Source organism: Palaemon carinicauda, chromosome 1 (genome assembly GCF_036898095.1).
Source record: "Palaemon carinicauda isolate YSFRI2023 chromosome 1, ASM3689809v2, whole genome shotgun sequence".
Taxonomy (NCBI): domain Eukaryota; kingdom Metazoa; phylum Arthropoda; class Malacostraca; order Decapoda; family Palaemonidae; genus Palaemon; species Palaemon carinicauda.
Genome location: NC_090725.1, coordinates 26,918,086 through 26,942,692, shown reverse-complemented (window position 1 = coordinate 26,942,692; position 24,607 = coordinate 26,918,086). Strand labels below are relative to the sequence as shown.

The 24,607-nt window shown below is 44.7% G+C and overlaps 1 protein-coding gene across 6 annotated transcripts in view; it reads left to right on the top strand.

The window, feature by feature from the left end:
* Positions 1–421: 421 nt before the first annotated feature.
* Positions 422–24,607, top strand: part of LOC137647297 (nuclear pore complex protein Nup98-Nup96-like) — a 181,947-nt gene continuing 157,761 nt past the window's right edge. For 5 of the 6 annotated variants that reach the window (XM_068380719.1, XM_068380711.1, XM_068380726.1 and 2 more), the window contains exons 1-2: positions 422–558; positions 15,278–15,404. In XM_068380719.1, the coding sequence (XP_068236820.1) occupies positions 15,279–15,404 (126 nt within the window). In that variant the 5' untranslated portion in view covers positions 422–558; position 15,278. The remainder of the gene's footprint in view (positions 559–15,277; positions 15,405–24,607) is intronic. The other variant, XM_068380703.1, reaches the window with a different exon arrangement.

Here is a 24,607-nt window from a genome sequence, read left to right as displayed (position 1 = left end):
TTTTTGAAATTGGTTGGCCTTTAGTAACATTATGAAAAAATTGGGCTTTAAATACTGTATTTTTTGGCCCTTTTTCTAATAATGCGTTGGCCTTTTAAAGCTGTGGTTGATTAGAAGTTGGCCTTTTCTCGTTGAGAACACCTGGCAACTCTGATGACGGTAGGGAACATCAGGGGTGCCATGCGTACGATAATTATCGTACATGTACGATTATTTTAGGTCCAGTACGATGTACGATACATACCTTAGGTATATACATATGTGTTTAATTAAACAATTATACTAAATTATTTTGAAATAAGTCGATCATGTAACTCCCTAATTATTATTTTGAAACTGTGTACGATAATTTTGGTTGAAAAAAACGACAATTTTAAGGCTCATGTACGATAATCCAGTGGACATAATCTGGCAACCCTGGGAACATGATGCATGTCTGCCATGTTTAGTTTTCGGTTACGACACGTTGTGTGCACTTGAAGCAACGGAAACGAAAACATCACGTATTTATGGTGGATTTGGATAATATCGTCTAGATTAAGGTAGAACAGCTACCAGGTATGTAATTATCACTGGAGATAAGTGAATGTTTAATGGTTGTATGAATCATGAGGGATTTCTGTAATAAAAGGCCTTGTTTGAATTGGCGCGCCTTGTATACAAGTCCCTACCATAATACCATAGGCTAGGTTAAGCCATTCCTTCGTCGTTAAGAATAATTCAGCGGAATTGATTATAAGACAACGGGTAGAGTCCTAGTTCTTAAAATTCTGTGTTTAATTGGTATATTTATGAGTATAGTTTGCTAATTTGTAGCCTATTTAACACTTGTCAAAAGTTATTTACACAGGCCGTAGTGTCTTAGGTACTTGGGACAAAAATGAAAGTGGCTGAATGCGATTTAATGGCTAGATGAGACTCAGGTTGCTTTGGACTTGATTTGATAGCAATACTGGTATCGTTAGAGAATGTTGGCCTATATCCTAAAAAATAAAATAAAAACCCTCGAAAACCAGTCTAAAGTAGGAAAAAATTGTAGATGAATCCCTCCGCCCAACAACTGAACTGAACTGAATGCTTAATTTTTAGCCAAATACTTGAACCGCACTTTTTCTAACTGGTTATTATTTTTTTTTCCAATATCTGACCATGATCATTGGCACAAACCATCTTTAGGAGCCTTTGTATAGTAGCGGCCAGTTTCTCCCTTGTGGATTAAAAATGGATATCATCTAAGCTTAATTTTTCCCCCAACCTAACCTACAAGTCATGTCCTTACCTAGGGACCTACCTAACGGGGGTGCTATTGCCCCCCCCTGCGACCCCCCGCACACTGCGGTAATTTAAGTAAACCGTAATCATATAAGCAGATGGCCGCTATCATACATACACCCCCATCATTATATGAGTTTTCCTTCCCAGTCCCTGGGAGCAGGTTGTTTAGGCTGAGTTTTTGAGGCTGCAACTCTTCCAGTCATCGGTAGTTTAGGCTGGAATTTGGAAAACTTTTCTTCATTTTAATATTTTAGTCCCATTTGAATGTGAGTTGGTCCTGGTAAGTTGGTGTGTTAGTGCACACAATCTAGTCTTGGGAAATACCACTTTTCACAGCCGCCCATTAATCAGTTAAGATACACCATTATCACATTTCCTGCGCTGCCACTTGTCACACAGCATAGCAGACCTTTCCGTGTCCATGATTTTGAAAGTCGGCTAATGATTTCATCATGGGTCTACATAAAATATAAAATTTTCGGAAATTTTCAAGTAATTGTGAATAAGGTATGCACAAAATCCATCAACGGTGTTCCTAAAGTAAACAATGGACTAAGACAATGGCATTGGTCTTCACATTTTATTAGATCTAGAAGTAAACTATTTTACTCCAGCTTAAAGTTTTACTGTATTACAGATTCACATTTTAAACAGAAAATATGTTTTCCTGTCGTAAATAACGTGATTTGATTGAATTTGACCTTCATTCCAACTGTAAACAAACAGAACAACCAGTTCGACTAACTAAGTAGCTGAACTGGTTGCTGTTATTACGGATGAAATGAAGATGAAAACCAGTTAAATCACGTTATTTTCTACAGGAAAACATATATTTAATGTTAAAATGTTTAAATATAATGTCTTTTATATATATAGTTAAAATGTTTAATTATAATGACTTGTTCAAATTCAGTGTCAGTTCACTCACGTATGTACTGTGCGCTAACATTAGCAATGTTACACAACTGTCAGACAAACGTTACCAACATTACAATGGCATTGCTAACGGTAGCAATGCTACTATAATAATAGCATGCGTATTTTAAAGCATTTTTCCATATACCCTTTACACAGTATTTAAAAAGGTACAAAAGGGTACAGAACCTAACAAACCCACCTAACAAACCCACCTAACCTAACCTAGAAGTTCCCAGGTCACAACCTCTACACGGGGCAAGCCCCCGGACCCCCTTCCCAGGTCACAAACTTGTACTGGCAAGAGGTAATGTTGAGCTTCGCACCCTAAAAACATTAAAATTAAAGAAATGAATGATTTACTTTTATGACCTGGATCGGCGTTTCTTCTTGGTTTTAGATATCTTAGTTTGGGTATTGCAGTAATATACGTGAATGTCTTTCCTGTACGATAGGAGGGAATGGCACTTGGGGCACTGTAAACGTTGAGGTATTACATTGTGTGATTTAAGGAAATTATCAACATTGGATGTCGTATAAAAAAAATCACCATGAAATTTAGCAAATGCTTTAAGTATGGAACACTGCAGCCGTTACAAGTTTTTACAACTTCCTCCATCGAAAATACGAAAAAAAAGCTCACTTGAAATAACAAACACCTGACTAGGACAAAGGTTTCCACGGAAAAGGATTTGTTGGGAGGGGTATGAAGAAACCATGTAAAGAGATAAGGGAAGGGGGAAGAGAAATATTAACCCCCACCCCCCTGTGCAAAGTTTCCATACGCTTGGGTTCGTGATAGGTTAATAGGAAAACAACGGAGTCTAGAGAGTAAACATAAATGAACTAGAATGGGAAACTTGTCCAGAGCAAGTATTTATGTGAAATCGGGGCGTGACAAGGTAATAACAAAATATATAAAAGTAATATAGCAAGATAAAATGGAATGTATTATAAATGATATTTAATGGGAATATAAAATCGGGTGATTTTATAAGGTATCGGACAATAAAACGAGTAATATTGCGGTCAAACGTAATATGTATATGAGGGTATTACCAAAAAGGAATGGTATAGTTGTACTGGATCAAGTTATATACTTGAATAAAGCGGGTGAAGTCGAATAGTCATTTTTTGTGGGTAGAGAAGAAGAAATCCTATTGGTGGGGATGGAGTCTATGCGCAGGGGGGAGGAGATTATGCGCAGAAGGTTGAAGCCTGCTATGTACAAATGAACGAATGGGCGCTTGGTGTGGCCGAGCCTTAACCGCTTGAGCGGGTAGGCTTGGGGTTACCCAGCCGCCGCTATATATACTCTCACAGCAGTGAGACGTCACTTTTTCTTTTGGCTCGGTAGAGATCGAACGTGTCTTCTCTCTCCCTGACTGTCATTGTACTTTTGATTTTGCTTTCTCTTTTCAGGTGTGCATGTTCTCTCTATGATCACCTTCATGTGATTGTGTCCAGGGCGCATGGTGCCCATACTTCGATCTTTTTCCCTCAGGGGCGAGGAAAGCGCATTCTTCTTCTTCACGCACCCCCAAATCTCTTTCTAAAGCTTCTTCTCTCTTGCGCTCTTCTGAGGGACGACAGAGTAGGAGCGCAGACAGACTAACTTCTTGGAAACCTCGGGTTATTGGGGGTTGTTGTTGCTTCCCCCTAGTGTAGCAATTTCTCCTCCAGCCGTTGACGAGCCATTCTCCCTTCCTGATTTGCTGTATGTGTTGTCGTACTTAGGGATTTCAGGACCCCCTTTGAAGGAGGAGCTGCTACGCCTTCTTCAGCGTGGTGCCAGGAAGGACCCTTCTCCGAAGCCGTCGACATCTCATGCTCTGGAACTATGCGAGGTCCATCTTTCGCCTTCTCCTGGCACTTCCTCACGTGGACGAGGTGATCGCTTGGGTTCGCCTCTCCAACGACCCCCTACTGACGATGAACCCTCTCTCCATCCTGGAACCTCGTCGTCCCCTAACCTTCAACCCTTTGTTTCTCCCCATAGGAACCCGTAGGTTGCGGGCGTAGATCTTCTGGGGACCAGTGCTTCCACCATCGGCAGCACCAAAGGACAAGCATCGCCATCGCCTCGCCCTTCTGGACACACTTCCCCTGATCGCTGTTCGGGACGATCTGAACGTTCTACTTCTTAAAGGCGCTCACGCTCTAGAGCCTTGCACTCACGAGACCGTAGGTCTCAACGCTCTCCTCGGAGGTGTTCCTCTTCACGAAGACGAGTCTCGCGATCGCGTTCTACACTATAACAAGCAAAGTTTGGAACTAGGTCCAGACGCTCGCGTTCTAGATATTTTCGACCTAGATCACAAGAATGACGCTCCTGTTCACGAAGGCGGCGTTCATGCTTGCGAGGGTACCGTTCGTGAGATAGGCATTCGTAACGTTCACGCCATTCTCGAACAAGAGCTAGACGCTCACAATCATCTAGACGTAGAAGTAGATGTAAGCGCATGCGCAGTCTATCAGCGCGTAGCCCCTCAACAAGACCGTCTTCCAAACGACCTCGGACTTGCCCTGATGAGGAGAATGCTCATTCCTCAAACAGGCGTCCAGCTAAACCTACACTGCCTTTCACCGTCTGGGGAGTCTTAGCAAAGCGTTCGCCTATGCAGCACTTGGAGATACGTCCCGCTGTGACACGTTCTCCAACTATAGTAGTTCCTACTCAGAGGCCTCTTCTGCCCGTTGGACGTAGGTGCTTCTCTGGGTTCGCTAACGTACCTATTAGTCCAGACCTTCCTTCGCGTCCGAAGGAATGTGTTCTGCCTCAGAGGTTATCACCTCTGTTGACTGGATCTCCTAGAGTTCCACCTAAAGGACACTGTCCTAGGATTGATTGATTGATTTAAAGTCTTCAGGCATCCTGACATCTAAGGTCACTCCTAGGAAATTTCATTGTTTACTTAGAGGATCAGAGCTTCCTCCATGGGTGAATACATTCATCTTCACCCTCCTGAAATCTCTGAACGTGGCTCCTCGACCGTCACAACCTCCGACTGTTCCAGTCAAGGCCACCCCTAAGATACCCCTGGAACCCTCGTCGATTTCATCAGTTGGGAGTCAGGACCCTAGAAAGAAGTCAATGGCAGAAAAAGTACGCAGATCACCTCCACCCCGATTCCTTGCTGAAGGTCCTATTCCATCTGACTCTTATATAGCCAACTTACCCTTTGTGGCAGTGAAGGTAAAGGAGGTCATCACTAAGAGACAGAAAAAGAGGATGAGAGGTGTAACACCACCTCACCCCGACATCATCCATCCAAGGACGAGTAGGAACATGGGCTCGCCCAAGGAGATCACGATCACGGTGGGACAATATCAACATGTACGCCTTTCCCCCGTTTTGTCTGATGAGAAGACTGCTCAACAAAACCAGTGTGTCCAAAGATCTAATAATACCCCTTGTAGCTCTGCTATGGCATCATGCAGAGTGGTTTCCGGACCTCCTGCAACGTCTAATAGATCTACCGAGAACTCCCTCCACGACCAGATCTACTCTAACAACCACACGAACATCTTCCACAAGACCGGGCAGTCACTTTGACTTCACGCATGGAGACTCCAGCGTCTCCTCTCTCAGATGGGCTTTTCACGACAAGTTGCAGATCAAATGTCTGGTTACTGTCCATGACCCCATTGCTTTCTGCGAGGGAGCAGAAGGTGTTCATACAAAACAACAACCTCTATTACTCTGTATTGCACAGGCCGTTAGTACTGTATACTCACTTTGTATATTTCTGCGAGGTGTCAAAGTTTTCCTTAGACCACAGTCATATGCTGTACTAGGTAAAACCAGGTCACTGTCCATGCCAGATCTAGGACTTCCACCCACCTAAGAATGAGTCATACACATAAATAACGGAAGGTTTGTTAGTATGGGAACAAATGTAAAATTTGGATATAATTTGTATTTGTTCCAACACAAATACTCACCGAGAACTACTTTTCTTGGAGTCACTTGGTGATCTCTCTTTCTCGACCAAGGTTTTTCGCGCCGTTACCCCCCTACTCCGTTCTCTATATAGGCCTACCCCCGCCGCCAGAGAATGCGCCCTGAGGGCAGGATTAGGGCAGGTCACTGCTTCTCTGGGTCAGCGTCCTCATTAAGTTCCTTGGTCGTGAGGTGTTCACACCTCACTCTCGTCTCTCTCGATCCTTTGTGCGCGTTTAGTGTTCCACGTGTTCCCAGCGTGGGGACTTGTGTTTTTTCGCAGTGTGCTTTCCCAAGTGTTCCTGTGCGTTCACTTTTCAACTGTGTGCTTACCCGGTGTTTGATTCATTTCCTTAAGTGCTTGTGTCGTGCGTTATGGAACAGCTTCTTGGCGGGCGGCCTGGCCGAACCAGCCCAGCTGGTGCGGCCTTCGGGTCAGAAGGAACGGTTCCCGCTGTCGGGTCAGCCCACGGGAACCGCATCCTCGGCACCCAGAGCCCTTGGGCCGACGAGAGTCCCCGCTGAACCAGCGTTGCCTGCGTTAACCCAGGCCCCTGGTGCGGACGTCCCCGCAGATGAAATCCAGTACCTCGGCAGGACGGCGCCCCTGGCCCCAAAGAGCTGGACGTCCAGTCGGCGTGCCCGGTAACCCGGCTCCCCGGCCCCAAGCCGAGACCTCGGCTGACGGAGAGGAGGGCTCCCTGACGGAGGACTCCATCTATAGGAGAGTGGTTAGCCTTTTCAGAAGGCACCACAAGTACCGGAACCTGTGACTACGGATGAAGTTTCCTGGAAGTCAAGCCTTTTTGAGGATCATGCAGACTCCTCCCAACCTAAGACGTCCCTAGCACTTCCTCTAACCCGAGATCTAGTCCTAGAGCAGGAGTATGTCGGCAAGGTAGTGGCCAGCAATGCCGGGGTCCCCCAACCTTTAAGGTGGGGTCAGCAGTAGACATCCTTAGTCAAGGCGTTTCAGACAGTAGAGCCTCTTCGGCCCCAGTCTGGTTCTCGCCAGCAGAAGCCTCCATGATGGAGAAAATGTCGAGGGACTTAGTAAACGTCTCCTCTTGGCTAGACTGGTGGGCTTACACTTTGGGAGGTGTACAAGCCTCCTTTGACCCCGAGGACCCTGTCCAGCAAGGCCTACGGAGGGACCTCATTACCTCCGGGGGTAAAACCCTTAGGTTATTGACATATCAGTCTCTCGCACTAACAGCTAACTGGGTGTTCTGGAAGCGAGACACTGTTCTGGCGAAGGTGTCTTGGAAGGTACCAGACAGGGAGACGCGAGCCATTCGCAGCTTTCCCCTGTGGGGAGAGTCTCTGTTTCCTCGGAAGGAACTAGAAGCCATAATGGAGAAGGTCTTGAAAAAGAAGGAGGCTAACGTCCCCAGACCTACGACTCCTAGGAGACCGCCCTATAAGAGGTCCGTCTCGGATAGTGCCGCGACACCCCAAGCCTCTACCAGCACTACGAGGAGAGAAGCCCCCCTCTTCCTCCTGGTCCGCAACGCCTCAGCCCCCCCGCAGGGGAGCTCCAGCGCCTTCATGCTCCTTCAGGTCGGGTTACTCCGCCTCTAGGAGAGACAGATCAGGCCGCCCCTCTAGAAGAAGATAAGAGTGGGAGGCCCCCTATCCCCGCCCAACCCTCGGGTTGGAGGATGACTCAGACGTCATTGGCAAGCATGGAGGGCTCAAGGAGCAGAACCTAGGACAGTGTCCGTACTAAAGACTACAGACTTCCGTTCCTAACGGAACCACCCCTGCTTTTTCCGGCCAACCGGATAGAATGGCTAGATCCCAAAGACCCGTTAAAGAGGACCGCCCTTCAAGAGGAGGTGTCGTCCATGCTAGAGAAGGGTACCATGGAAGAAGTTCTTCTCCCAGGGCCAGGTTTCTACAGTCGCCTATTCCTGGTGGAGAAAGCGACCGGGGGGTGGAGACCGGTTATAGATCTGTCAGCTCTCAACAGGTTCGTCAAGAAGACGGACTTCAAAATGGACACTCAGAATTCAGTCCTGCTGTCCTTGAGGGAGAAAGATTATATGATGACCATCGACCCCAAGGACGCATACTTCCAGATTCCGGTCCACACCTCGGGTCGGAAGTTCCTCCGGGTGAAATAGGGTTCCCAGATCCTGCAATTCAGGACCCTTTTCTTTGGTCTGTCAACAGCGCCCCAAGTGTTCACGAGTCTCTCCACGGCTGTCGCAGTGGGGGCTCACGAATGAGGCATCCGCCTTATCAGATACCTGGACGGCTGGTGGCTTCTTTCCGCCTCAATGGTCCTCTTGGAGGGACAAGGGAGAAGTCTCATCCAGTTTTGCAAGGATCTGGGGGGCGTAATCAACCCGAAGTAGTCAAATCTATCCCCATCCACCGGAATGAACTACTTGGGAATGACATTAGACATCATTCGGGGAAAATTTTCCCTTCGGAGGATAAGATAAGAAACCTCAGGCACATTAGTCAGCCGTTCCTGTCAGAACACCCCAGGAGGGCGAAAGACTGGCAGAGGCTGATAGGTCACCTGGTCTCATTGGAGAACCTAGTTCCCCAAGGGAGGGTAAGGCTCAGATCCATCCAATGGAATCTCAGGAACCTCTGGTGACAGACGGATTCGCAGCAGGTGCTAATCCCAGTCCTTCCAGACACGAGACCCTCCCTAGAATGGTGGCATTGCCAGTCGAACTCACTCAAGGGGACGACCTTCGGGACCGGCCCTCCCGAGTTACTACTGTTCACAGACGCCTCCAACCAGGGATGGGGAGCCCTTCCCCTCGACGAAACGGCACGAGAGACCTGGTTGGAAGGGGAGAGGCAACTCCACACAATGTCCTGGAGTTGGAAGCAGTCCAGAAGGCGTGCCTACACTTCGCAAGTCTGCTAAAGGGGAACACCGTGGCGTGGATGTGCGACAACGCCACGGTAGTGGCATACATAAAGAAGCAGGGTACTCGTAATCGAAGGAGTTGTGCGATCTCACCATAGAGAGTCTAGATTGAGCGGAAGGAAATCAAGGGGTGATGTTAGCAAGGTTCATTCCCGGGAAGAAAAACGTTCTGGCCGACGGCCTCAGCAGAATGGGCCACATAGTAGGGACAGAATGGTCCCTTCTCCCAGGAATAGCCAAGCTCATCATTCGACGCTGGGGTTCCCCGGTGGTTGACCTCTTTGCAACAACCTCAACGCCCAACTCCCAGTCTATTGCTCCCCTGTACCAGACCCGAAAGCATCCTTAGAAGACTCTTTTCAGCACAAGTGGGACAATCTGGATGTGTACGCCTTTCCCCCTTTTCACGTTGATAAGACAAGTGCTCAGCAGAGTAAAGACGGCCCGAAACCTAAAGATGACTTTGGTAGCGCCCTGGTGGCCGGAGAGAGAGAGTGGTTCGCGGATCTAAAAGACCTATCGAGTCAACCGCCGTGGCCTCTGTCCGCCAGGTCAGACCTTCTGCACCAGCCTCACTTTCTCAAGCTCCACGACAGGCCACTCTCCCTACGTCTTCACGACTGAAGACTAAAGAGCGGCTCCTGAAGAAAGAAGGATATTCTTCCTCTACGGCTAAGAGAATGTCCCTATTCCTGAGAAAGTCGTCAACCGCAGTCTACCAGACAAAATGGACCTCCGTCGCGAAGTGGTGCTCTGAGAGGCACATTAGACCTCTTAAGGCCTCTGTCCCAGACATAGCAGATTTTCTGGTGTTTCTCAGGGACAAAGCAGAGATGTCAGTACCAGCCATATAAAGGGGTTCGGGCTGCCTTAGGCCAAGTCCTCCTCCTGAAGGGCATCGACCTGGGGGCCTCGAGAGACATAGCGATGCTTGTCAAAAGCTTCGAGCAGTCTTGCCCCCCTCAGGCGGGAAAGGTGCCCCAGTGGGACTTAGGCAAGGTCCGGAAGACGATGTGTCGTTCCCCCTTTGAACCCTTGAAGGATATCGTGGACAAAGATCTCACCCTCAAGGCCGTCTTCTTGCTGGCCTTGGCGTCCGATAAGAGAGTGGGAGAGATCCATGGTTTGTCATTCGACGTCTCTCACTCCGACCAGGTATCAAAAACCTCTTCGGGTTCCACAGGTGTTAATAGGAAGCAAGTTTCCAAGAACACCATTTCCTTCTGGCTGAGACAAGTCATCGCTAGAACCTATGAAGAGGATAAAATGGCAGTGCCAGGCACTCCCCGGACCCATGACATCAGGGGTCTGAGCACCTGCTTGGCCTTTGAGAGAAACATGGCGGTGGGGCAGATCCTACAGGCAGGCACTTGGTCACACCAGTCAACCTTTACTGCCCACTACCTCAAGGATTATTCAAGGAAACCCTTGGACGGGTTCTCCATTGGGACAGTCATGGCCGCCCTCCAGGGTGTGTAGCGGTAAGGCCAGAGGCTGTCCCCAACGATGAACACATTCTTCGCGGCTACATCCGGAGGGAATCGTCAGAAGAATTTTTTAAGAGGTAAATCATAGATAATAGCGTAAGGTTGCGCAGTTACCCTCACTCCCGCACTCTGATAGGCCCCCGCATTCCATAGCCCTCTAGGCACTATGTGTCGAGTCAAGTGTCAGAATAGCACTCCCGCCTCCTAAAGTATAAGTCTCCAAGAAAAGTAGTTCTCGGTGAGTATTTGTGTTGGAACAAATCAAAAATTTTAAATAATTTTTATTTTTCCTAACATACTCACCGAGAACTACTTTTCGGGTAATGGCCCTCCCTTCCGTCCCCGAGTGCCATCCTTCCATTGCCAAGTTGGGCTAAGCGACGAACTTAATGAGGACGCTGACAAAGAGAAGCAGTGACCTGCCCTGATCCTGCCCTCAGGGCGCATTCTCTGGTGGCGGGGGTAGGCCTATATAGAGAACGGAGGAGGGGGGTAACGGCGCGAAAAACCTTGGTCGAGAAAGAGAGATCACCAAGTGACTCCAAGAAAAGTAGTTCTCGGTGAGTATGTTAGGAAAAATAAAAATTATTTAAAATTTTTTATTTTTTCCTAACTAATACAAACCTGGAGTTATTTATATAAATTGGCCCGCCATCACCTGTTCCCCAGAAGTCCAGCCTGCAATAAAAAGTGACGTCTCACTGCTGTGAGAGTTTATGTAGACGCGACTGGCTACCTCCCAGCCTACCCGTTCAAGCCGTTAGGCAGGGTTGCCACCTCGCAATTAAAGTAATGGCTACTTTCCAGCTATGCTGAAAGATAATCCACATAAATAACTCAGGTTTGTATTAGTTAGGGAAAAATACAAATTATCTCCAAATTTGTCATGTTGGGGTTTCTGATAAGGGAAGCCCCACCCCTTGTCAGCACACTGACACACCACTTTTGACTTCAGCCTCTTAGGTGTACAGATATAATCTCAGTGCTCTTACTTTGGCTTTTTGATCTTTTCTTTTCTCTTTCCAGTGAAAGTGTGTGTGGTGAGGGTGAAATGGTGGGCGGCATATGGGGTGAGATAGTAGGTGGCATATTAATCACAGTTGTGTTCTTCCTCAGAAACGAGGAAATTCGTTGGCCCTCTTCTTTCTTCTTCTGGTAATGCAACCGCTGATTCTCCGTCTCCCTTCATCAGGGTAACTAAGATAGTGATATTGCCTTTGAGAAAATAACAAAAGAATAGTTGATAGTGGCCCACATAAGTGAAGTAGCGATATCTCGCACAGCTCCTCACTTCATGATGTGTAGGAAATCCCCTTAGGGCATAGAAGGCATTCCATCAAATTACTGCAAGTCCTTAGTAATTAATAAGCTGGTATCTTCCCTACAGCCAGGCAGAGGTACCCAAGGAGAACCACCTGTCTTGTCAGTAGTCTCAGGACCAAAGACAGTGGAGATACTGATGACGACAATTTCGAAGGAAAAGCGACCTTGCACCCCTTTCTTAAATAGTTCAATCTATTCGACTTCTCCATTTATAGAGAATTTTTCTTACTTTGAGGTCTGTTTTCTGGTCTTATAGAGCAGGGAACCCCACTCTCTACAGGACCTCCTCAGTTATTTTATCATGTTTGTTCGAAAGCATTCAACATTTCACGTGTATCCCAAAGGAATACGAAGATATACATTGTGAAACTACCTGTGCGCGCTCATGAACATGCAGAACTATCTTATACACCCACACAAGTTGGCGCTGGCACTTCGGACAGAATTCTCCAACCATTGGAAACACTTGTGTTTAGAAGGACACTCTCTTCCTTGTATAACTTTATTTAGTCAAAAGTATGACTGATGAGTCACCTGGAACACGGAAGATAGAAGCATAAGTAATACCTAGAAGATAAAAAACATAAGTAATTGATGAACTGAGGTAAGTGCCATACAGTATCTATGTATCTCCCTTCCTTAACGGGGGGAGTTTTAAAGGGTACGAATGAAACTGACGGGCTGGAAACAGCAACTTGTGAAAGTGCTGTAATAGGCTTGATTGCCAAAATATAAAAACATTGATAGTTTTTGGAGCACTAGATCAGTTCACATAGCCTCGTTAAAAATTATACATGTGACGAAGGCCATTCGTTAACGACACTTCTATACCCTTAATATAGAGACTTCATCTCTCTTCCACTGGTTTTTATTATTGTGACCCACTGAAGACCCTGGGCTTGAAGTGAGTAGTCACATTGATCCATAAAATGTTGTCTTAATGGCAGCGTTTCCCTAATGCCTGGTTTGTTATGAGGCATAAGACGCCTCAGGGGTAATAGTAACTTAGTAACTGGTGGCCCACTTATGGACTCTGGTGAGGATGGACCCGATGAAGTGGTGACTGGTTCTTATTGATCCGGCAACTACATTGGAGTTGTAGCTGTTGGTCCTTGGGTTGTGAGATGTGGAGTTGTTGGCTCTGTATAGGGGTCTTTTAACTGTAGCTGGTGTAGCTGGTGTAGCTTCTGGCTCAGGTGGACCTTCTGCAACTTCAGTCATGGTAGGTTTGGTGCTTGCGAGTTGGTTGAAGCCGGTTCTGGAGGGTGTGCGAAGTACTGGATCAATCCTATCAGGAGAAGGTTGGGAAGGTCAGAATTTCTTAAGGTGAGTGTCACTACCTGATCCATCGACCCAAATAGCATACTGATGGAACTGGCGGACCTTGATAACAACTCCAGTGCAGTCCCAGTGTCTAGGATGATTGCCCACCAGGTTCTGTAAGTACACATGATCCCTTACTTTCTGTGGTGGCAGTTGTGTGGTACATAAGGACCACTTCTCACATTCTCGTGAGTGGCGCTTTGTTATGGTCACTTCCCTGTTCTTCATTGGTTCTTGCCATGTGTTGTGAGGCCCAATATCTACCCAAGGGGATGAGAATGGGGCCTCTGATAGGTCTGCCAAATAGGACCTTCACGGGCGAGGTCTTCGTTTCCCGGTCTACCGAGTTCTGTTGGGTGGTTGAGAAGAGTTCCCACTTTAGTTCTTATATAAGTGTAAAGTCCTTTAAAATTTCCTTGGAAAGTAAAACAGGATAATTCTCCTTTCAACACCAACACTGCTATGTATACATGTACATGTTTTACCATATAATAAGAAAGAAGCAACGTATACGTCTATGTAATTCTTTGTTCCTAACCAAGCAAAGCAGATTTTATACACCAGGGGTGGTTTAAGGCAATGTATTGTTTACCAGAGTTGCTGATGCTCCACCCATTATTCATTTCTGCCAGTAAATATGTGATAGATGTCATATCATCTTCGTATGAGGTATGGGCAGGGCTTTCTTGAATACTTAGCCAGTGTTCTTCAGGCAGACATTTCTGAAGGATCATCGTAGTTTTTTTGTAGTAAATGGCTTAAATTCAAATTCTAAATGATTTTTTTTTTCATATTTTCGTCCTATTTCTGAATTAGGGTTTTGAGTACCTGCCAGATAGCTCAGATGAGGATTACAGTGCTAGGGATGATAGTTACTGGTATTATTGTCATATTATTTTTGCTACTATTATCATATCATTATTATTGGCTGCAAGTGAATGTTGATATACTGGTGATTGAAGGGGGTTCTCAAGCTGTATGCTGTTGATATACTGGTGATTGAAGGGGTTTCTCAAGCTGTATGCTGTTGATATACTGGTGATTGAAGGGGGTTTTCAAGCTGTATGCTGTTGATATACTGGTGATTGAAGGGGGTTCTCAAGCTGTATGCTGTTGATATACTGGTGATTGAAGGGGGTTCTCAAGCTGTATGCTGTTGATATACTGGTGATTGAAGGGGGTTCTCAAGCTTTATGCTGTTGATATACTGGTGATTGAAGGGGTTTCTCAAGCTGTATGCTGTTGATATACTGGTGATTGAAGGGGGTTCTCAAGCTGTATGCTGTTGATATACTGGTGATTGAAGGGGGTTCTCAAGCTGTATGCTGGGGTAGGTTGCATTGCAACAGAGGAGTAGATAAGGGGTTCAAGTACAAGAGTTTTGTGTGTACTAGGAACAAATTTTGAAGTTACACTTCCTGCTTCAACCATCCCGCTGGTCCTAGGTTTAAGGTTAAAGTGACTACCCAGTAGTTTGTGCGGTGGTTGTAGCCTTCTTGTCACCCACCAGTAACTACTGACACCTCGTTCTAAATTTTAACAGAAGACTTCCACCTACACTTGAAACACATGCCTGTTAAATGACTGAAGTTTGTATAGTTACGAAAAATACAAATTACTTTAGATTAATATTTTACTCTCGTTCTTACTTCATGTAGTTTAAACTATCATATAGAGAGATATGGTTGTCTGTATATTTGGTCTTTAACCCTTTTACCCCCAGGCTATTTGGAAATTTCCAATCCTTAACCCCCAGGGGGTTATTTTTTTCCCAGCACATTTTGCAGTATATTTTTTTTAAATTGCTCTAACAGCCTTAATTTTTTGTCATAGAGAGGTCAGGTTGGTCTCATTCTCTTGTAAAATGCCTGAAATTTTTCAAAAAATTATCAAAAATATGAAAAAAAAATTTTTATAGCATTTTTTTTTGCAAGGACGTACCGGTACATCCATGGGGGTAAAGGGATGGCTTTTGTGAAATGTACCAGTACGTCCTTTGGGGGTAAAAGGGTTAAGCTGGAATGTATTAGGCAGGGGGTTGCCATATAATTTTTCATACTGTCTTCCTTTATTGATTTTATGAAAATAAAGCAATAATATATTGATTCTGTGTTTCAGGATGTTTGGTCAACCGCGCCCCGCCTTTGGTGGGACATCAACGGGATTTGGAGCCAGTTTCAGCACTCCTAGCACAGGTTCCACGGGATTTGGGAGTAGCTTTGGAAAACCAGCATTTGGGAACCCTGTAAGTATCAACCACTAGAAAAAAGTGGTTATTTACCTAAATTGGTTTTGTTCCAACACGGAGACTTATCTCAAACTACTTTCTTAGGAGATACCTGGAATCTCCTCTCATCCTACCAGAGTTTTTTCAGTTCATTTACAGTATAGAAGAATGTGATTTTTTTCATTTTAATATACTCTTAAATGTACCGGTAATTCAGTATTTTGTAATTTACCTTCCCAAACTTTGTTGCAAAAGTATATGTTTTGATATGTGTATGTCTGTGTGTTTGTGATTCGCATAATTCAAAAACTATTTGACCGAATCTCTGGAAATTTGGTAAGATGATTGGCCATGATCCCAGGATGAGTCTATTAGAATTTGGAAGTGATTGGGTCAAAAGTTAAGGCCAAGGTCACGAAAAGGTGAAAAACGAATCACTAAACTCAAACTTTTTGACCTAATCTCATGAAATTTAGTGGGATGATTGGCCATGATCCCAGGATGAGTCTTATTAGAATTTGGAAGTGATTGGGTCAAAAGTCAAGGCCAAGGTCACAAAAAGGTGAAAAATGTATTCCAAAACTCAAAATTTATTTTGACTGAATCTCATGGAATTTCGTGGGAGGATGGGCCATGATCTAAGGACAATTTGAATAGATTTTGGGAGTGATTAGATCAAAGGTCAAGGTCATGAAAAGGTAAAAAATGTCTTTTTGCTATATCGTGGTCAATTGTTATTCCATTAGCATGAAACTAGGGCCCAAATGTGCATACAGTAATTCAATTCCTTATCTTATGATATCAATGCCCTTGTTTATTCATGTTTGTATGCTTGTTATTTTTCAATATTAAACTTACCCGATAATCATGTAGCTGTCAACTCCGTTGCCCGACAGAATTCTACGGGAGGGATACGCCAGCTATCACTATACTAGAAGGGGGTGTACTCACAAGCGCCACCTGTGGCCAGGTACTACAGTACTTGTTGTTGTCGCCACCTCACTTTTTCCTCTGTCGTGCTTCCGGCTAGACGTTCTTGGCTATTCGCTATACTGGAAACTTCTTTGTTAGCTTAGCTAGCGTTTGGAATTAATTTTTATGGTGACGAAGAGAGTATGAACTCTCTTTCACCTTTAAATGGCCGACCCTTCCCTTAGTCGGAAGTGTTGGTGTCTAAGAGAGTATAGACTCTCTTTCTTAGTTTTGTTATAGATTTATTTTATATCTCTCCGCCTTTTATAGGCCTCTTCGATTAACTTACTTTTATTATAAACTTATTAAAATTAATTTTTATATTTGTTTATATTCGACCTTTCCTAATAGTAGGCGGTCTTTTCTTGGTACCGAAGTTAATTAACATTGAGCCCGTCATTTCGGTTTTACCTGTTAACATATTATGCTATTTTAATGTCTTTGAAAGAATTTCTTTGATAGTCTCGTACTTTTTCAAAGTTGAACTAACGTTTTGTTTTGTCTCTGCAGTTGTTGACGTTCAGAACGTTCAACTTGCGCTCTATCGTTACGATAGAGAAAGAATTTTCACGGTGTCACGTTGCAGTAAGAGTAACCGTGTCTAGCGTTTTGTTCATTCTTTCTTAACTTAATGGTTTTAATTCTAATAAAGGAACTTTTCATTTTGGGAAATATTTCAGTTTTTTCCTTTAACAATAATATGTTTTAACGATATATATGATTGGGCTCTTCTCTCAGGTTCTAAGTCAAGAGAGAGAGAGAGAGAGAGAGAGATAGAGACGGAGGGAGAAAGAGGAGGATAAACGTTTCATTCAAGCGAGTAACGTTGTTATCGTTTTTGCTCTTCTCCCTAGTCTCTTTAGGGGAAGAAGGTAAACGTTTCTAGAGTGATCTAGTGTTTAGTCTCTTTCCAGCCACTGAATTATTTATCTTTCATTAGATTTTTCTGTTACATTGTAATTCTGTTTTCGCAATTACTAACTTTTGAGAAAGGATAGAATTGCGTGTTTCAGGTACAAACCACTTAAAGTTTCGAGTTCAGTGAAATAAGTGCAAACAGAAAATCAAAGTGATAAGTGATTAGCACAAAGTGTGTCAGTGTTGTGCGTGAGGGTACTTCTGTGCGAGCCAGTCGTCCTCCCAGTCCGGGACCTCTTGCAAGCTCCCAAGCCCAGGGGAGAAGCAATGTCGAAGGGCAAAAGGGTTCGGCAAGCCTTGATCGGCGCACAGAAGTATCCTCGGTGGTTGCGGGCGTGTCTTACAGAGACCGTCACTCCCACCCGCAGACGATTGAGCCCTTATTTTGCTCGTCTGCAGAAGAAATTTAGGGGAGAAAACGCTGGTCTCAGGTCTCAAGACCTCTTAAACGTAAAGTCCAGACCTATGCCAGACGTACGAAGTTAGAGTTCAAAGCTCTGACTCGCCGCAGTCATCAGTTGAACGCACTCCGCCTAAGAGGAGTAAGGTTCTGCCGCAACAGATCTCTGCTGTTAAGGCTTTACCTCAGCAGACTTTAGTGTCTGCCGACCCCAAGTTGACTCTACTGCAGTCCATGCAGTCACAACTTTCGGTCTTGATGCGTGAGTGTCGGGCTGAGAAGGTTGCGCCTCCGCCTGCGCTCTCTCCGCCTGCGCTCGCTCCGCCTGACCGCAGTACCGCCTGCCAGGCGTACGATGTTGAGCCACGTTATGAGTTTACTGATCCCAGTGGTGTGCAGCTCCCTCCGCCTTCCTTAAGGCAACCTCAGAAATGGAACAGGAGGCTTATACCTCTCTTCCTCCGCTTCCACTTGCTGTTCCACCAGTGAGGCAACACTCGCTTGAGGTACAACAACCTCTCCCATCCATGAGTCAGTCTCCTCAGCTCTCGCTGCAGCGAGCTCAACCCTCCTCAAGGCAAGCACCTCAACACCTTAGCCTTGCGCCTCAGGAGCCTCAACTTGCGAGACATTTACTGCGTTCTGCGCAGCCACTACCTCATCGCTCTCAGCTCACACCGCAGGAACCTCAACTCGTTCCTCAGGAACTTGCTACTGCGCTTCCGCCAACCACTCAGCAAGCGCAACCCTTGAGTTCAGCCACTCATGCCAGGAGTCAACCTCCTCCACCCATGCACCTACCTTCTGCTACTTCTTTTGTTCAGCCTTTGCAGACTGAGCCTCAGGTGTTCCCTCAACAGAGTCTTGAAGAGGAAACCACAACTATTGTTGTTCCAGCTCTTTCTGACTCTGCTGTTCAGCATACCTTACCTCCATTTTCAAACATTATGATAATGGAGGTTATTTGTATTACTTTTTTAAAAAAATATATTTGTATTCCTTGCAATATATTTTTAACAAATCGCAAATATGGCAAAAATCATGAGTTATGAATGTAAGGTAATATTATGTTGATATTAAACCCCTTGCAAGCATGCATGTAGTAATGCAGTGTTGCCAACAGGGCGAGTTTCCCTTTCCGGAGGTGAAGTAGATTATAGTACATTTAGTGTAGCTTAATTCTACGATTATCATGCCGGCTATCAAATTCATCAACAAAACAGTCTAAATCAATTCCCTCGGCACGTGCACTTTCAATGGACGGTAATGCGATATTACTCACTCTAGCACTGGTCATGGAATTTCTGAGAAATGTTACACGCCATGCAACACGCTCTGCTTACCTTACAGCATGTTCTACATACAGCATGCTCTGCATACAGCATGCTCTGCTTACAGCATGCTCTGCATACAACAGGCTCTGCATACCTTACCGCATGCTTCTCAGTCACACATCTTTGGTTGTTGCCAACTCACTAGACTGTCAAGCAGTTTCTTAACGTTGCCTTCTAGTCTGCTGCGTTTGCACAGTGTAACCCTCACTGAGAGAACTTAGCTTTTCTCGGATATGGTCCCTGTAGATGAGAAAGTGCTTTTCTCCCTCCTTCTGATATTCCCTTGAGGACTCTGTCATTTGGAGAGGAGCCTTTAGCTGCGTAGCCTCCTATGGACTTTTATTTAAGCATAACATGCTTCCAGGGAAGGTATTGGTCCCACTTCAGTCGCTAATCCCGTCTGTTACCACACCTGCTCCCATAGTCCTTGAGATGTGTTGCAAGACATGCAGTCCAAACTTAGTCCTTGTTAGAGGATTTTTTGTTTACGGAGTCAGTGTGTCACTGGGAAGACGTTCAACAACCAGCAGGAGTGACTTGTTGTGACGCAGTACGGCAACCTTAGCAACCCGATAAGGAGTTGTCTGTACGACCCAGACAGTCTAGACAGCTTCGGGTTGTCACTGTACTTCCTCGCTTCCCCATGGTTGACAGTTCACAGACTGTGCAGCAGTACCATGATCTTGTGTCCGGCTCCGTCAGACGACTGGCTTTTAAGAGCTCCCACAAGTCGTCGCTGTCTGGAGATTCTCAAATGGACTATGGATCTGACCAAGGAACTGGGCCTCCTGGTCAATTTTGAGGAGTTTTAGCTCGTCCCATCCCAGATCATTGTCTCCCTGGGTATGGATCTTCAGAGTCGAGCTTTTCGGGCTTTTCCGTCGGCCCCAAGGATCTTCCAAGCCCTAGAATGCATCCAGAGCATGCTGAGAAGGAACCGATGCTCAGTCAGGTAGTGGATGAGTCTAACAGGGACACTTTCATCGCTGGCCCTGTTCATCGTGTTAGGGAGACTCCACCTCCCCCCCCCTTCAGTATCATCTAGCTGCTCACTGGATAAAGGACATGACGCTAGAGACGGTCTCAGTTCCTGTTTCCGAAGAGAGAAGGTCTTCTCGCGTGGTGGAAGAACAGCTTTCTTCTCAAGGAAGTCTACCTTTGGCTGTTCAGAAACCCGACCGCCGTCTCCTCTCGGACGCATCAGACACGGGCTGGGGTGCGACTTTGGACGGATAAGAATGCTCGGGAACATGGAATCAGGAGCAAAGGACACTTCACATCAATTGCAAGGAGTTGTTGGCGGTTATTCTGGCCTTGATAAACTTCAAGTCCCTCCAGCTTAACAAAGTGGTGGAGGTGGACTCTGACAACACCACAGCCCTGGCTTACATCTTCAAGCAGGGAGGGACTCTTTCGTGGAAGTTGTTCTAGATCGCAGGGGACCTCCTCATCTGGTCTAAAGATCGAAAGCTCACGCTGGTAACGAGGTTCATTCAGGGCGGTATGAATGTCATGGCAGATCACCTCAGCCGCAAGGGTCAGATCATCCCCACAGAGTGGACCCTTCACAAGAATGTTTGCAGCAGACTTTGGGCCCTTTGGGGTCAGCCAACCATAGATCTGTTCGCTACCTCGATAACCTAGAGACTCCTGTTGTATTGTTCTCCGATTCCAGACCCAGCAGCAGTTCACGTGGATGCTTTTCTGCTGGATTGGTTCCATCTCGACCTGTATGCATTCCCGCCGTTCAAGATTGTCAACAGGGTACTTCAGAAGTTCTCCTCTCGCAAGGGACACGGCTGACGTTGGTTGGCTCCGCTCTGGCCCGCGAGAGAATGGTTCTTAGAGGTACTGCAATGGCTGGTCAACATTCCCAGGACTCTTCCTCTAGGAGTGAACCTTCTACGTCTACCTCACGTAAAGAAGGTACACCCAATCCTCCACGCTCTTCGTCTGACTGCCTTCAGACTTTCGAAAGACTCTCAAGAGCTAGGGACTTTTTTCGAAGGAGGCAGCCAGAGCGATTGCCAAAGCAAGGAGAACATCCACTCTCGGAATCTATCAGTCTCAAGGGGAAGTCTTCCGTAGCTGGTACAAGACCAATGCAGTTTCCTCAACCAGTACCACTGTAACCCAGATTGCTGACTTCCTGTTATATCTAAGGAAAGTAAGATCCCTTTCAGCTCCTACGATCAAGGGTTACAGAAGTATGTTGGCAGCGGTTTTCCGCCACAGAGGCTTGGATCTTTCCACCAACAAAGATCTACAGGACCTCCCTAGGTCTTTTGAGACCTCAAAGGAACGTCGGTTGTCCACTCCAGGCTGGAATCTAGACGTGGTCCTAAGGTTCCTTATGTCATCAAGATTTGAACCTCTCCAATCAGCCTCTTTTTAGGACCTCACGTTAAAAACTCTTTTCCTCGTGTGCTTGACAACAGCTAAAAGAGTAAGTGAGATCCACGCCTTCAGCAGGATCATTGTTTTCACATCTGAAACGGCTACATGTTCCTTGCAGCTCGGTTTTTGCTAAACGAGCTTCCTTCACGTCCTTGGCCTAAGTCGTTCGAGATCCCAAGCCTGTCCAACTTGGTGGGGAATGAACTGGAGAGAGTACTTTGCCCAGTTAGAGCTCTTAGGTACTTTCTAAAAAGGTCTTAACCTTTTCGAGGACTATCAGAAGCCTTATAGTGTGCTATCAAGAAACCTTCTTTTCCAAGTTCTAAGAACTCAGTTTCTTACTATTCAGGCTTCTGATTAGAGAAACACATTCTCATCTGAAGGAAGAAGACCTTGCTTTGCTGAAGGTAAGGACACATGAAGTGGGAGCTGTGGCTACTTCTGTGGCCTTCAAACAGAGCCATTCTCTGCAGAGTGTTATGGATGCAACCTATTGGAGAAGCAAGTCAGTGTTCGCATCATTCTATCTCAAAGATGTCCAGTCTCTTTACGAGTACTGCTACACCCTGGGACCATTCGTAGCAACGAATGCAGTAGTAGGCGAGGGCTCAGCCACTACATTCCCATAATCCCATAACTTTTTAACCTTTCTCTTGAATACTTTTTATGGGTTGTACGGTCGGCTAAGAAGCCTTCCACATCCTTGTTGATTTGGCAGGTGGTCAATTCTTTCTTGAGAAGCGCCGAGGTTAAAGGTTGTGATGAGGTCCTTTAGTATGGGTTGCAGCCCTTGATACTTTAGCACCTTTGAGTTGATTCAGCCTTCCAAGAGGAACGCTGCGCTCAGTAAGGAAGACGATCTTATTAAAGGCAGAGTAACGGTTCAAGTCGACTTCCTTACCAGGTACTTATTATTTCATTGTTATTGTGGATAACTGATTATATGAAATACGGGATACTTAGCTATCCTTTAGTCTTGTACACTGGTTTTTCACCCACCCCCCTGGGTGTGAATCAGCTACATGATTATCGGGTAAGTTTAATATTGAAAAATGTTATTTTCATTAGTAAAATAAATTTTTGAATATACTTACCCGATAATCATGATTTAATTGACCCACCCTTCCTCCCCATAGAGAACCAGTGGACCGAGGAAAAAGTGAGGTGGCGACAACAACAAGTACTGTAGTACCTGGCCACAGGTGGCGCTTGTGAGTACACCCCCTTCTAGTATAGTGATAGCTGGCGTATCCCTCCCGTAGAATTCTGTCGGGCAACGGAGTTGACAGCTACATGATTATCGGGTAAGTATATTCAAAAATTTATTTTACTAATGAAAATAACATTTTGTGATTTTTAAAACTCAAAAACAATTTGACTTAATCTCATGAAATTTGGTGGGATGAGTGGCCATGATCCTATGACAGTTTTATTAGGTTTAGGGAGTGATTGTGCCAAAAGTCAAGGTCAAATATCTCCTTTCTTTTTTGTTGTCAATTTTTATTTGACTTGCATGAACTAGTGCCAAAATATGCATAATTCAATTGCCTGAACCACTTTGATTTCATCCGTGAGTGGGAATGGATGTTCTCTCCTCACTCTGAGTTGTTGGCTGAAATTGAAACTTTTCCCTTTTTTCCATTTACAAGTTTGCTTGTGTGTGTTTGTGTGCCTCAGTGAGGAATGGCAAACACACACATGTATCTGTTCTGGAACAAATGACATAATTTGGAAGTAATTTTTTGTTGTTGTTGTTGTTGTTGTTGTTGTCGGCTACCCCCCAAAATTGGGGGAAGTGCCTTGGTATATGTATGTATGTACAAACCTGAGTCATTTACAGATACTCCTCACTCAACAACAACTCGTTTTACAACTTGAATTTATGACAGCTTTGAAAACCTTGAAATCCAAGTCTTAAATAAGAGATATGGCTTTAATGTACCAAATTTCTTATGAGCGAAAAATCGCCAACCAACGTGAGTCAAAACTAGAAGGTTAGAGTTAGAAATTGCCAAATACAGCTTAATATTAAAATGTGACATTTTGAATTAGAAATTGGCCAATAATTTTGTACAGTATGGAAAATCACCATATTGTTAACACGCGTCAATTTCTGTACAGTATGGAAAATCACCATATAACACGCATCAATATGGGAAATTTAGATTAAACAAATTGCCAAATGCACTGTAATGTTGAAATGCGCAAGTCAAAACGTAAAGAATAGCATTAGAAATCAATGAATAATACTGTAAATCACTTTATTAAAAATTGCCAAACAACACAAGTCATTATGTGAAACCTAAAGACTTGGAAATCTGCAAATAATACCCGACTTCTTAAATTATATCAACGATACAATACTCCGTTAATTACATAGGAGCATTTTCTCAATACCCAGTCACCTTGAGATCAACTGACAACAAATTTAAAATAAAAACAGTTGGTAATTGCTGTTAACATACAAAAATTATTCAATGAAGCTCGGTTAATATTGGAAAACCAGGCGGAATTTAGCTTTCAGTACATAAACTTTGAGTGTGTGTGTGCGTGCGTTAGTTACAAGGAGTTACAAGAATTTTGGATGTCTCAAAGACTCATTTGCTTATTGGTAGAGTGATTTAGTTTAAGGATTTAGAGATTTCTTATGAACTTGTCTTAGAGAGTGAGTGATTGATTGATTGATTTTGAATATATGAGTAAGACAGAGGATGAGAACGGAATATGCAATAGAAGATGAAATATTGGAAGGATAAAGGAGTAATGAGGTGGAATCATTTAGATATTTAGGAACTATGATCTCTGATATAGGATGTTTAGAATTAGAGTTTAGTGAAGGATTGAAAAAAGTAAATCTCCTGAAATTACTTATAAAGATCAGGCTATATGTCAGTTTAGTGAGATCGGTGTAACTGCATGGACATGAGTCGTGGTATGTCAATGAAACAATATCCAACAGGTTTTGTAGGTTTGAGAACAAAACCGTTAAAAAAATAATGGGAGTTGAATGGCAGGATAGGATTAGAAATGAAACTATAAGAGAGATTACTTGAGTACCATATGTGGATGAGATCATGGTGAGGGGTAGATGGAGATGGTTTGGTCATGGTCTTTGCACTCTCCAAGAGAATTAGTTCACCTAATTTTCAATTGGGCTCCACAAGGCACTAGAAGAGTTGGAAAACCCAGGCCTACTTGGC